The sequence below is a fragment of the Thamnophis elegans genome, chromosome 17 (assembly GCF_009769535.1).
Source record: "Thamnophis elegans isolate rThaEle1 chromosome 17, rThaEle1.pri, whole genome shotgun sequence".
NCBI classification, from domain to species: Eukaryota; Metazoa; Chordata; class Lepidosauria; order Squamata; family Colubridae; genus Thamnophis; species Thamnophis elegans.
Genome location: NC_045557.1, coordinates 17,144,671 through 17,156,841, shown reverse-complemented (window position 1 = coordinate 17,156,841; position 12,171 = coordinate 17,144,671). Strand labels below are relative to the sequence as shown.

Here is a 12,171-nt window from a genome sequence, read left to right as displayed (position 1 = left end):
TCCGAAGGCCAGAGAAGGAACAAGGGATGGAAACTTGATGAAGGACGAATTTCCTGACAGAACAATTAGCCAGTGGAAGAGTTCAGAAGTTGTGGGGGCTCCATCACTGGAGGCTTTCAAGAATTGACTGGACAGCTGTTTGTCTGGAATGGTCTAGGCTCCTTGTGTAGGGGGTTGGACTAGAAGACCTCCAAGGTCCCTTCCAACTCTGATATTCTGTTGCTCCCTTTCTGCCGATCCCAATTCTGCAGCCCTCTGGGAGCTCCTTTCTTTCGTAATCTTGGTGTGGGGAGAAGGGGGCTGATGGTCTGCGATCGGCCCCGCCATGCTGGTTCTGGGCCAGCTTTGCAAACTCGGCAGCAGAGGAAGTTCCCAAACCCAAAATAGAAAGTCCTTTTTTCCCACCTTCTTTGAAAAGCCTCGTGACATAAAAATGAATGACTCTGAGATTCCACTTCCTTGGGCGGCCAGGCGGGAGGGGGGGGGGAATCCCGATTGTGGCCGAGGGGTTGCTGTGATGTTGTTTTTGAGAAACAGCCCGAAGGTCTCCTTGGCAACCTCTTTGTTGGCATCTCGAAGGTCCCCATCTCCCGTTTCTGGCAAAGAAGCTCTGTGTGTGTGGAGGAATGGTCATGAGGACTAGAAGTGCCACTTTGCTTTTGCGACCCAGAGCCCAAGATTCTCAGAGTGGGCAGAATGACTGCATATTGAAAAACAGATACGCTAAAAGGCTCATCTTATTCTGCTGCGTTAAAAAGAGCCTGAAGTCAATGCTTTTCTTCCTTCTCCCCCTTTTATCCCCCGGTTTCTCCTCCTCTGCTCTCTCACTATTTTCATTTGTATTTGCATTTTACGGAAGGGTGAAAAGGAGAAATGGATCCCTCCAAGGATGCCCGGTGTCCTTTTTGCCCTTCGCTGCCCGTGCCAGCATCTTTTCCTGGCAATCGCTGCTTGGGAGAAGTGAAAGAAAACTCAGCGCACAAGGAATGGGTGTGTGTGTGTGTGTTTGCGTGTTGCTTTCAGATTCGTCCTTCTAGTAATTTGTTGTGGTGAGTGTAATTTGTAACGCTGAGTTTCATATTCAGCTGCATCTTAGAGGGCCAATATAAAATCAGAAACACCCGGGCACTCACACCCCTTTCAACATATGCCCGCCTACTTAAGCCGCACCCTTAACATTTCCTCCTCTTGCATGGAAGAGTCTGGCACACGGTCCATCCTCCCCCGGCAGCTGCGGCTCAGCTGCTTTTGGCCACCGATCGGTCTCCAGATCCACAAATCCCTGCATTGAATTGTCCCACCAGCTCCCCCTCCCTCCCCAAGTGACCGGCTGCCACCCGTATTCCTTCCTGGGCAGTCTGTGTTGCCGAAAATTCCCTCGGCCCATCATCCCTCTGGCTGCCAAACAAATTATGGTATAGACCAGTGGTTCTCAAACTTGGCAGAGCTGGCTGGAGAATTCTGGGAGTTGAAGTCCACAAGTCTTAAAGTTGCCAAGTTTGGGAACCACTGGTTGAAGTGAATCTGGCTTCCCACTGACTTTGCTTGTCAGAAGGTTGCAAAAAAAGGGGGATCACGTGATCCCCCCCCCCGGGCACTGCAACCGTCACAAATGTGAGTCACCTGCCAAGCGTCTGAACTTCCATCACGCCACCCGGGGGGCTGCGGCAGGGGTCATAGGTGGGGAGAACTAGGCCCCCCTTTTTTCAGTGCTGTTGCAACTCGGAAGATCCCCCAAATGACTGGCTTGTTCCTTCCCTCCGCTCAGCCTCGAAGCGGCTGCTGGGGTGACTTCTCCTGCGCCTTCCCTGCTCCGAGGAGGAAAGGGAGGCAGCCGAGGAGTGGAAACTTGGACCGGAGCGCAGATCAACACGCCGCTTTTTCTTCCCCTTGTCTGCATTCCTTCCCTCTCCTTCCTAAATCGAAGCCAAGTGAACGTTTCTTAAACAACGAGGCCCCGTTTCCCCTGCTTTGGCTCCGCTGCCGGCACCCGGCCTTTGGGCTTGGACACGGAGAGCGTGGGAGGGGCTACTTAGGAGCCCCTCCCTCTTCCCTGCTGGCTTCACTGGGTGCCACCCACGGAGCCCCCCTCCCAGCCATTGCTCCCAAGGCCTGGCAACCGGATGGCCTCCGCCCAGCGGAGAACGTGGCCTTTGGTGCTGCCGCAATGTGGACATTCCCCTCCGTGGCCAGTGTCCTTTTCGCAAGCAGACTCCCCTCCGGCTTCACGGTTTCTCTGTGGGTGACCCTGCCACGCGCCCGGCCCCCTCCTCCTCCGGGATCCGGGCCTGAGCTTAGCATTCTGGAGCAGGGACTCTCCAACCGTGGCGCCTTTCAGACTTGCGGACTTCAACTCCCAGAGTTCCTCCGCCAGCAAAGCAGTTCTGGGAGTTGAAGTCCACAAGGCGCAAGGGTTGGGAACGCCTGTTCTGGAGGGCTTCGTGTATCGCTGCGTTTCTATCCGGCTTGACTTTTCACATCTCGAGGCAGTGGATGCGATGCGACGCTGAGTACGTTTCGTGCCACTATAAATACACAGAGGGTCCGCCTGGGTCTCCGCCGTGTGGCTGAAAAATGCCAGACAGGATAAGACTCCGGTGTTCCTTGGCAAAGCGTAAGATGTGCCGACTTTCGCTTCAGTGAAACGTCTGCAAGGAAACCAGAAGCTCCGAGCGGGACCCCTCCCCACTCGAACCCTGAGATACAAATACGGCACGAATTCCCAGTTGATTATCCTCACCAGCTGCGGCGGTGGGATATCGGGGTAGGAAGCATCGCTCTGCCACTCAACCTTCCTGCTGCCGCGGGCGCCCTTTGCCTCTTTCTTCAGGGGGGCATTTGTCTTTTGGGGGTCCCCCCAGCCTGAAATCCTGAAAGGCCCCCAGCTCTCGGCACCCAGTTTGGAAGGAAGCAGGGGAGAATAGAATGGCCTCTCTCCTCAGTCAGCCCAGCGTTTCGTGATGGGGAACCTCTCTCGTTTCCCTTCAGCATCTTCCTTAGCGCTGCACAGGCCTTGGATCTTCTTCTCTGAGCAGAATTGGGGGGGGGGGAGGAAGGACCTGAGCAAAGACCCCAGGGGCCCAGTTGGCAGCTTCTCCCCCTTCCTGGCGAGGGAGCCCATCTCACAGGGGAAAGGCAGAACCAGGAGGGGAATTCAGGCCTGGGTCTCAGAACTGGCAGCGACCCAGGCATGACGCGCCTCTCAACCGCTTCCCTCACCGCTGCTGGGCCCCCGCCGTTTTGGATTTTACTGACTGCACATGTGCGGTTCACTGTAAATTGTTCTGCGCGTGCATGAAGGGTTTACATTGAATGGTGCACGGGCACGCAGCACACCTCTGGTACATGTACACACACACACACACGTTCCATGCGGGTTGCGAACCAGTAGTAAAACCATCAGCAACACCCCCCCCCCCCATGAAAGGTCAGTCCTCTGGATGGGATATTGATTGCTTTAAGCCAGTGTTTCTCAACCTTGGTCACTTGAAGTCCAGACACCAGCAGCAAACACACACACACGGTGAAAGGGAGGTCCTCTGGGTGGGATATTGATTGCTTTAAGCATTTGGTCCAAACTAATTTAAAGTTCCTGCTTGTTGAAGCCCACAAGATCTTAGGCAATGCTCAGCACAGCCAAATGGGGGCGCCAGATTCCCAGAAAATGCAATTCTGCTCTCACGTGAGCCTGTTGGGGTTTACTTAGGGAAAGCTTGCTGAAACGTGTGAATGGGGTCGTTCTCTTTATCTCTGGGCCTGGGTTTAAATTGGGTGAATGTTCTGGTGCTCCCAAGTCTCCCTCCCATGGGGATCATCTTGTGGGCTGGTGCCGAAGTCCATCTTTCCTGCTGGGAAGGCTCTTCCCTCCTGACCCCATCGCCGCTTCTTTCCCTTTCAGGAACGCCAAGAAGGAAGGAGACCTGCTCGCTGCCCAGGCCCGCCTGAAGGATGTGGAGGCCCTGCTCAACTCCAAGGAGGCTGCGCTCAGCACCGCCTTGGGGGAGAAGCGCAACCTGGAGGCTGAAGTCCGTGACCTCAGAGGCCAGCTGGCCAAGGTAGACCAGGCACACCTGCGAAGAACCCCGGGGGTCCCTCTGCTCTGCCCTCGAGATGGGAGGGGGGCTCTTTCTCCTTCTGGTCCTCCCTCCCGCGTCCACCTTTGGACTCCCGGTCCCAAAACGTGCCAGGAGGAGAGAGTTTGTAGGCTCAGGTAGACGATGCCTGTAAATGTGTCTTGTGCAGAAGGGGAAGGGTGCTTCTGCTAGGACAGTGGTTCCCAAACATGGCAACTTTAAGACTTGTGGACTTCAACTCCCAGAAGAGCTGGCTGGAGAATTCTGGGAGTTGAAGTCCACAAGTCTTAAAGTTGCCAAGTTTGGGAACCACTGTGCTAGGAGACCGGTCACCAGCCTTCCAGGTCGTTCCTAGGCTGGCCGACCTTATTAGGCTTCCAGGACTGAAGGCAGGCTGGTGGTCTTTGAGTTTCTCCCCCCTCCCGGACAATGGGTGGCTGGGCTCCTGCGATGCTTTTAATTTGGCCATGCTTCCTCTTTGGGTGGCTTCTGTAATTGTGGCTTTAACGTGTGCTGTGCCGGAAGGAGGCCGAAACAGCAGCAAGATACAGAAGAATATTTCTCCAGCTTGGCAGCTGACGGGGGAATTCTGGGAGTTGAAGCCCACCCATCATTCAGCTGCCAAGGTTGAGGATTTCCTTGGCCTGTGAGGACCAGCAGAGCTGTTGACCGTGCTCAGTTGTGGCTCTTCAAAGGTAGACTGCTCCTGGCCACAGAGGTGCCATCGACTGTCCCGAATTTAGCCCCTCCTTCCCTCTGCTTTCCCCACTTTATGTCCGTCCTGCACCCTCTCTGGGCTGTGCTCCAGGACAGTCTGGATTTTATGAGCAGCTTCATTTTACCTTCACTCCCCCCACCCTCCCACTTGCTCCCCAAACTGGCTGGGGGGTGGGGGGGGGGCTGCTGGAGAAGCTCACTGTGTAAATGCTTTACCAGTTGACATTCATGTCTGCAGGCACCAGGTGAGGCCAGCAGGGGGCGGTGGAGCCCACCATTTGCCAAGGCAGAGAAGAGGAATGGACAGCTGGAAAGCAAATGGACTCTTCCATTCACCGGCCTTTCAGAGGATCTGGCTGTGGGGACTCTTGCTCCCATCATCCCCGGCCAGAGATCTTCCTCCCTGCCCAGGGGCATTTTCCATCTGTTTGTTTGTTTCTATGGTTTATTTATTTATATCCTGCCTTCCTTATTTTTATAAAGAACTCAAATTGGCCACGATACTAAATTACTCCTCCTTCCTGTTTTTCCCAGCACAACAACCCTGTGAGGTGGGCTGGGCTGAGAGAGAAGGAGCAGTCCCAAAGTCACACGGTCGGCTTTCACGCCCAAGGCGGGACTAGAACTCCCAGTCCCCCTGTGATTGGACCAAAGTCACCCAGGGCTTCTGTGCCTAAGGCGGGACTAGAACTCCGAGTTTCCCTGTGATTGGACCAAAGTCACCCAGGGGCTTCTGTGCCTAAGGCGGGACTAGAACTCCCAGTCCCCCTGGTGATTGGACCAAAGTCACCCAGGGGCTTCTGTGCCTAAGGCGGGACTAGAACTCCCAGTCCCCCTGGTGATTGGACCAAAGTCACCCAGGGGCTTCTGTGCCTAAGGCGGGACTAGAACTCCCAGTCCCCCTGGTGATTGGACCAAAGTCACCCAGGGGCTTCTGTGCCTAAGGCGGGACTAGAACTCCCAGTCCCCCTGGTGATTGGACCAAAGTCACCCAGGGGCTTCTGTGCCTAAGGCGGGACTAGAACTCCCCGTCTCCTGCTAGTCTGGTGCCTTCTGGCTCTCCTTCTGCTTCAGACTCCCTGGCGTTTTTCCCTCCCTGCAGACTCCTGAGAGGCTTGAGGAGGCCTTGAGGGGGAGAAGCCGAATCGGGGTGGATGGCTTAAACTCCCAGCTCTTGACTAGGGGAGGGGGACCTGGAGAGGGCGGGGCTCCTGTGGAGCAGCTGAGGCCACACAGGGTCTCCCCTCCGGGCGTGACGGGGGTCCCTCCTTTGTCCCCCCACAGGTGGAGGGATCCTTGGCCGACATCAAGAAGCAGCTTCAGGACGAAATGCTGCGGAGGGTGGATGCGGAGAACAGGCTGCAGACCCTGAAGGAGGAGCTGGACTTCCAGAAAAACATCTACAGCGAGGTGAGTCCCACAACCCTGAAGGGTCCCCTAGAGGTCATCTAGCCCAACCCTCCCCTGTCTAGGGCAGGAATCCTACTCCACCGTGGCTTGAAAGGGGACCCTGCTGCTCCAGAGCTCTCGCAGCCACGAATTCCCCCTTACTTTGAGTTGGGGTCTCCCTCCGTAAAAGACCCACCCATTCTAAAATGAAGCTTATTGTTAAGTTTCCTTATAAAATAAAAACAGAGAAAAAACAGAAGTTAGAAAAGGAAGAGAGAGAGAGACGGAGAGAAAAAAGTGGAGACTTCAAACTCTTTCCATGCAGGAAGTCCTGGAGTTACGGCAGTTCGTTTAGTGATGGCTCAAAGTTACAACGGCCCTGTTCTTCCCCTGCATGACGGTGGCCTCCGTCCCCAGGGCCCTTTCCTCAGCCCCTTTTGCAACCTGCTGACAGACAAAGTCACAGCCAGATTCACTTAACAACTTAGGTTGTTAACAACTAAAGTGATTCACTTAGCGACCGTGGCAAGAAAAGTCATAAAATGGGGCAAAGCTCACTTAACAAACGTTTCACTTAGCAACAGAAATGTTGGGCTCAACAGTGGATGTAAATTGAGGACTATCTGTACAGTGGCAAAGAATCCCCCCCCACTTTACACTCCCCAATATTTCAAGCCATTTCAGTAATAATAGCTAATCACTAATCGTCCGGACCTAAGCGACAGAGAGTCCCTCCCCATGGGTTGGGAGACTTGAACTCGCCACCCTGCCTTGGGCCAGGCAGTCAGCCCAGCTCCTGCAGCCTCTTCTCCCCACACTGGCAACGGCCCCACAGAGGAGCTGGGGCTGTTGGATCCTGGGGGCTGCAGGGGGGGGCTGGGGGGAAGGGGTTGCGGTTGGGGGGGATTGTGCCTCCCTGCCAGTCCTGGGATGCCCTGCTCACCCTCTGCCCCCGGCAGGAGCTCCGCGAGAGCAAACGCCGCCACGAGACGCGCCTGGTGGAGATCGACAACGGGCGCCAGCGGGAGTTCGAGAACAAGCTGGCCGATGCGCTGCAGGACCTCCGTGGGCAGCACGAGGCCCAGGTCCGGCTCTACAAGGAGGAGCTGGAGAAGACCTATGCAGCCAAGGTAGGCCACCCGGGGGTGGCTGGGGGGTGGACTCCCGCTCCCATCCTCCCCAAGCCGGCATCCGTCTGCTGCCCCCTCCCTTTCAGGTGCTCTGGAGTCCAGGGAAGGCCCCCTGCTCCCCCTCACCGCAGCCTTGAGAGGATGGGGGGTGGGGGCACTGAGGCAGGACGGGGCCAAGCTCTTAGCCTTGGAGGGGGAGGGGTCCCCACTCCTGCCCTGCAGAGCAGTCTGAGCAGCCTTGAGGTCTAGCCCCTTTGTCATAAGCCTCTTTCTGGCCTTTGCAGCTGGAAAACGCCAAGCAGTCGGCCGAGAGGAACAGCAGCCTGGCTGGGACGGCTCACGAGGAGCTTCAGGAGACGCGGATTCGCATCGACAGGCAATAGAGCACAGGTTCGATTCCCAACAAGGGTGTGGCTAGCTGATGAGAGCTAAAGAGCTTGAAATAGATCTATACTAGTCTCCCTCTGTGTGGCTATTGTGAGTGTGGGCCTGGTCTCATTCTTCATGTTTGGGATTCGTTTGTTAATGAGGGCGGGTTTCCAAAGGGCTGGCAGGCGGGAGGTGTCGTCTCGCCTGTTCATGCTATGTGGGTGTTTTTCTATTTCGATTGCTTCCCTGATTATACGGTTGTTGAAGTGTTCGGCCTTGGCGATGGTTCTTGTCTTATTGAAGTCAATTTTATGTCCTGTGGCTTTGAGGTGTTGGACCAGGGAAGAAGTTGGTTCTTCTTTTTTCATTGCATTTTTGTGTTCTTCATTGCGTGCACTTATTCTTCACCACCCAGCCCAGATCAATTCCGTAGCCAAGACACTCATCTCCAGAACAAAACGCCTAGCTGATGAACAACACCTAAAAACCGAACTACACACTCTCACCAACGTACTGACATCCAATGGATTCCAAAGAAATAAGATCACCAACCTAATCCAAAAAGAAACCCCCACTAAAGTCCAGGACAGAGAACAAGAAAATGGAAAAGCCCTCCTCCCATACATAAAAGGCACCACAGACAAATTCAACAAAATCCTCCACAAACACAACATCAAGACAGCATTCTGCACAGACCGGAAAATATCCACCATCCTAAGAAACCCCAAAGACAAAATTGAATTAGAAAATCAAGGAGTATATGAAATCCCATGCACTACTTGCCCCGCCACATACATCGGACAGACCAACAGAAGAATAAGTGCACGCATTGAATCCCATCATTGAATCCCAAACATGAAGAATGAGACCAGGCCCACACTCACAATAGCCACACAGAATACTACCAAAAAACATCCACAAAGAAAACAACCAAAAACACAAACTGATGAGGAGGCACGACCCAGAACCAGAAGCCAGACTGCTAAAGCACAATCAGCCTCTTCAAAACCCCTCCTACCCTCACAGGAAACACAACCCCCCAAACAATCAGAACAGAACACCCCTCCACCAAATAATGACACACTTCCATCTAATCAAGACACACCCAAGCCCCCATTCAATCAGTTTTAATCCCCTACTGGCAGTTAAAATTTAATCCCCTACCAGCAGTTATAAGGAACAAACAGCCAAGATCCCACACTACTCCTGGAAACACCAAACCTGAAGTAGTCAGCAGCAGCCTGAAGATGACGAATGTGACTTCGTCGAAACGTCGCCAAGACATCTCCAATTCTACGCGGGAGAAAACCCGAACAACTAGAGACCTACATACTAACACCCGCGAAAACCTCAGAAAACACACACACACACACACACACATATATATATATATATATATATGTATATATATATATATATATGTGTATATATATATATATATATATATATATATATATATATATGTATATATATATATATATATGTGTATATATATATATATATATATATATATATATATATATATATGTATATATGTATATATATATATATTCTTTTGTATTCTCACTGTATTTCTTTCTTTTCTGAAGAAATTAGGACATCAACAGATGATCCAATTTAAATTTTGAGCAAAATAGTTGGAAGAGTTCCTTTTTTTCCCCTTTCCTTTTCTCTACCTTCTTTCTTTTCCTTTCTCTCTCTCCCCTTTTCCTCATTTCTCCCTCCTCTCCTCTGTGTACTCTACGTACTTCATCCACTGTACTTATAACCCTCCACCCTCTAATACTAATTGGCTATGAGCTATGAGCTTTTGGCTCTACATCAACCTCCGCCTCCTCACCTGCGGGAGGCCAGAGGACAACACAGACAATGTCCCAGCATGAAAAAGAGAAGGAAGCAAATTTTGAAACACTTATGCAAATGATGCAGAAAATGCAAGCAGGAATTGACAGTAAAGATAGCAAGTTAGACACTCTTATAAAAAAAATGGAGGTAATGGAACAACAAAATCAAAGCATAGTGCAAAAAGTTGATAAAATGGAAGGGAAAGTTGAAAGCATGCACAACTGGGTGCTGAAATACGAAGACAGGATTCAAAAAATTGAAAATAAAATCCAAGAAGGAGAGAAGAAAACCGAGAAGCTAGAGACTAGACTAAGTGATCTTTTTATTGGGAATTATACCGGAAACATACAATAGAGAATTGAAATATTTGATTGTAAATGTGTTAACAGCAGCCAGAATTGTATTTGCAAAAAACTGGAAAAACGAAACAATACCAAAACAGGAAGAAGTTATCCGAAAAATAATGGACTGTGCTGAAATGAGTAAATTGACATTTGAAATTAGAGAGCAAGAGGATGAACAATTTTATAAGATATGGGATTTGTTTTATCGGTGGCTAGGGGAAAAAAAAAAACTTTGGAAATGAAAAATGATATACTTATGGCTTAATTGAAGAAAGTAAATGATGATATAATTATGCTGTGAAATAATCTAACAATGACACAATGAAGTATTAATATAAGGTCTGGGGATATAATGTATAAGGTTAAGAAATTATAATGATATTTTGCTGCTGATAAGCAATTCTAATAGGGGAACAAATGAAAACTGGTATATATAGGCAGCGATGCTTTGTTGAAAAATGAAGGAATAAGATCTCTGTTTGAAGGTATGAAATGCAAGGTTAACAATAAATATAAGTATACTTCCTGGGGAAAAATAATGCTAATGTTAACTGAATATATATTGTAGAATGAAAATGAGGCCTTTAGTTATATTAGATGAAATATTTGAGACGGTAAATATTATTTGAAGATGCAGATGTTAAAACACTTGTAACCAAACGACATGCTGTATGTGATGATGGTTTTTTTTCTTTTTTGTCTCCCCCCTTTTTTTTTAAACCCTAGGTTATTGTGGTGTCTATTAAATATACAACAGAGAGATACGGGATGTGTGTATGGGGGGGAACGTAGTAGGGATGCACCTGTGATCAAATAACATACTGTATGGGACGATGGGGTTTTTTTTTCTTTCCTTTTCCCTTTTTTTTCTATTGTTATGTGATGTTGTATATGTAATAAAAAATAAAATTATTAAAAAAAAAAGATAATGAACTTTTAACTGGGTGGGATCCTGATGTAACTCCCAGAATTGGGATCCCACAGCACGATGCCAACATGCCTGTCTTATTAAATTGGAACTTTAAGGATCATTTTGCCTTGGACTCTGATTTAATTCTACATGATACTTGGAACGCTGACACTCTGGACTAATGATCTTTTTTTCTCTCCCTTCAACCGTTAGTTGTGAAAGCAATCCAGGAAATGTTGAATACGTTTGTCATTTGGCTTTCCCACATTGTAGGACCTTATTTTAGGTATTGTCCATAATATGGAAGGTATTAAATCTTTTTGCTTAAGAGTTATTAATTTAAATATTAAGCAATGGTGGGTCCCCGTCCTGCCTTTGGCTACATGACTGTATGGGCACATGCTCTGCTGTTATGCTGATCTCTTCTGATTCGTTTTTGTAAGAAAAGAGGAATTCTGCCTAGCTGCTTTCTTTTGCATTGCATGGATTATACACTTCCACCTGTCAAGATTCAAGAGCCAACCAAGGCTAGTTACCGTCAACTAAGTTTGGATTTGCCCCCATCCTTAAGATGATGACTTTGACACTGAGCCACTTAAAGGTATTTTATCAGGGAGATCGTCGGATCTTCCTGTGGAATCATGGCAACATGGAGATGGACACTTCGGGCTCTGGCGAGCTCTCCCTTTGGGCCTTTGACTCCCCTGACACCTGTGGCAAAAGTCTGACGTCCAGGTGTCTCATCAGATCCCGAGGCTGGAAAGAGCCCGAGACAGTTATGACAATTGATATGAAATCACATATTATCCAATATATTTGTGTACATTGTTATTATTGTACCTCATTTGTTTGACTATCACTATTATTCCTTCATTTTAAATGAGATATATTAGATATAGGGTTCATTTATATTCGTGACCCGCCAAAACCGCGCTCGACTAAGCCGCGCCCGATTAAACCGCGTCGCTGACGTCATCAACAGGGCGACAACAGCCAGCGCAGAGAAAGAAGGGCGCTTTAAATAGCGCTTTGAAAGCAAGCCGATTCAACTTAAGGTAAGGGTTACGTTTAGGGTTAGCTTAAGGGTTAGGTTTAGAGTTAGCTTAAGGGTTAGGTTTAGAGTTAGGTTAAGGGTTAGGGTTAGGGTTAGGGGGGTTAGGTTTAGGGGTTAATTTTAGGTTTAGGGTTTACAGCGTGCTTCTGTCTCCGCGCTGTTGTCGCCCTGTTGATGACGTCAGCTACGCGGTTTCGTCGAGTGCGCTTTAGTCAAACGCGGTTTTGTGGTGGAACCATTTATATTATAACAATTCATTACATCATCTTAAATCTAGCCAATAATAATATATTTTATGTTATATTCTGTATCATTTTATTATTCTTGTATTGATAACATT

At 49.4% G+C, this 12,171-nt stretch overlaps 1 protein-coding gene across 1 annotated transcript; it reads left to right on the top strand.

The window, feature by feature from the left end:
• Positions 1-2,574: 2,574 nt before the first annotated feature.
• LOC116520203 (lamin-A-like) lies at positions 2,575-7,692 on the top strand. Its single transcript, XM_032234351.1, has 5 exons — positions 2,575-2,614; positions 3,688-4,055; positions 6,075-6,200; positions 7,139-7,309; positions 7,594-7,692. The coding sequence occupies exons 1-5, from the start codon at positions 2,575-2,577 to the stop codon at positions 7,690-7,692; spliced, it is 804 nt and encodes a 267-aa protein (XP_032090242.1).
• The last annotated feature ends 4,479 nt before the right edge of the window (positions 7,693-12,171 follow it).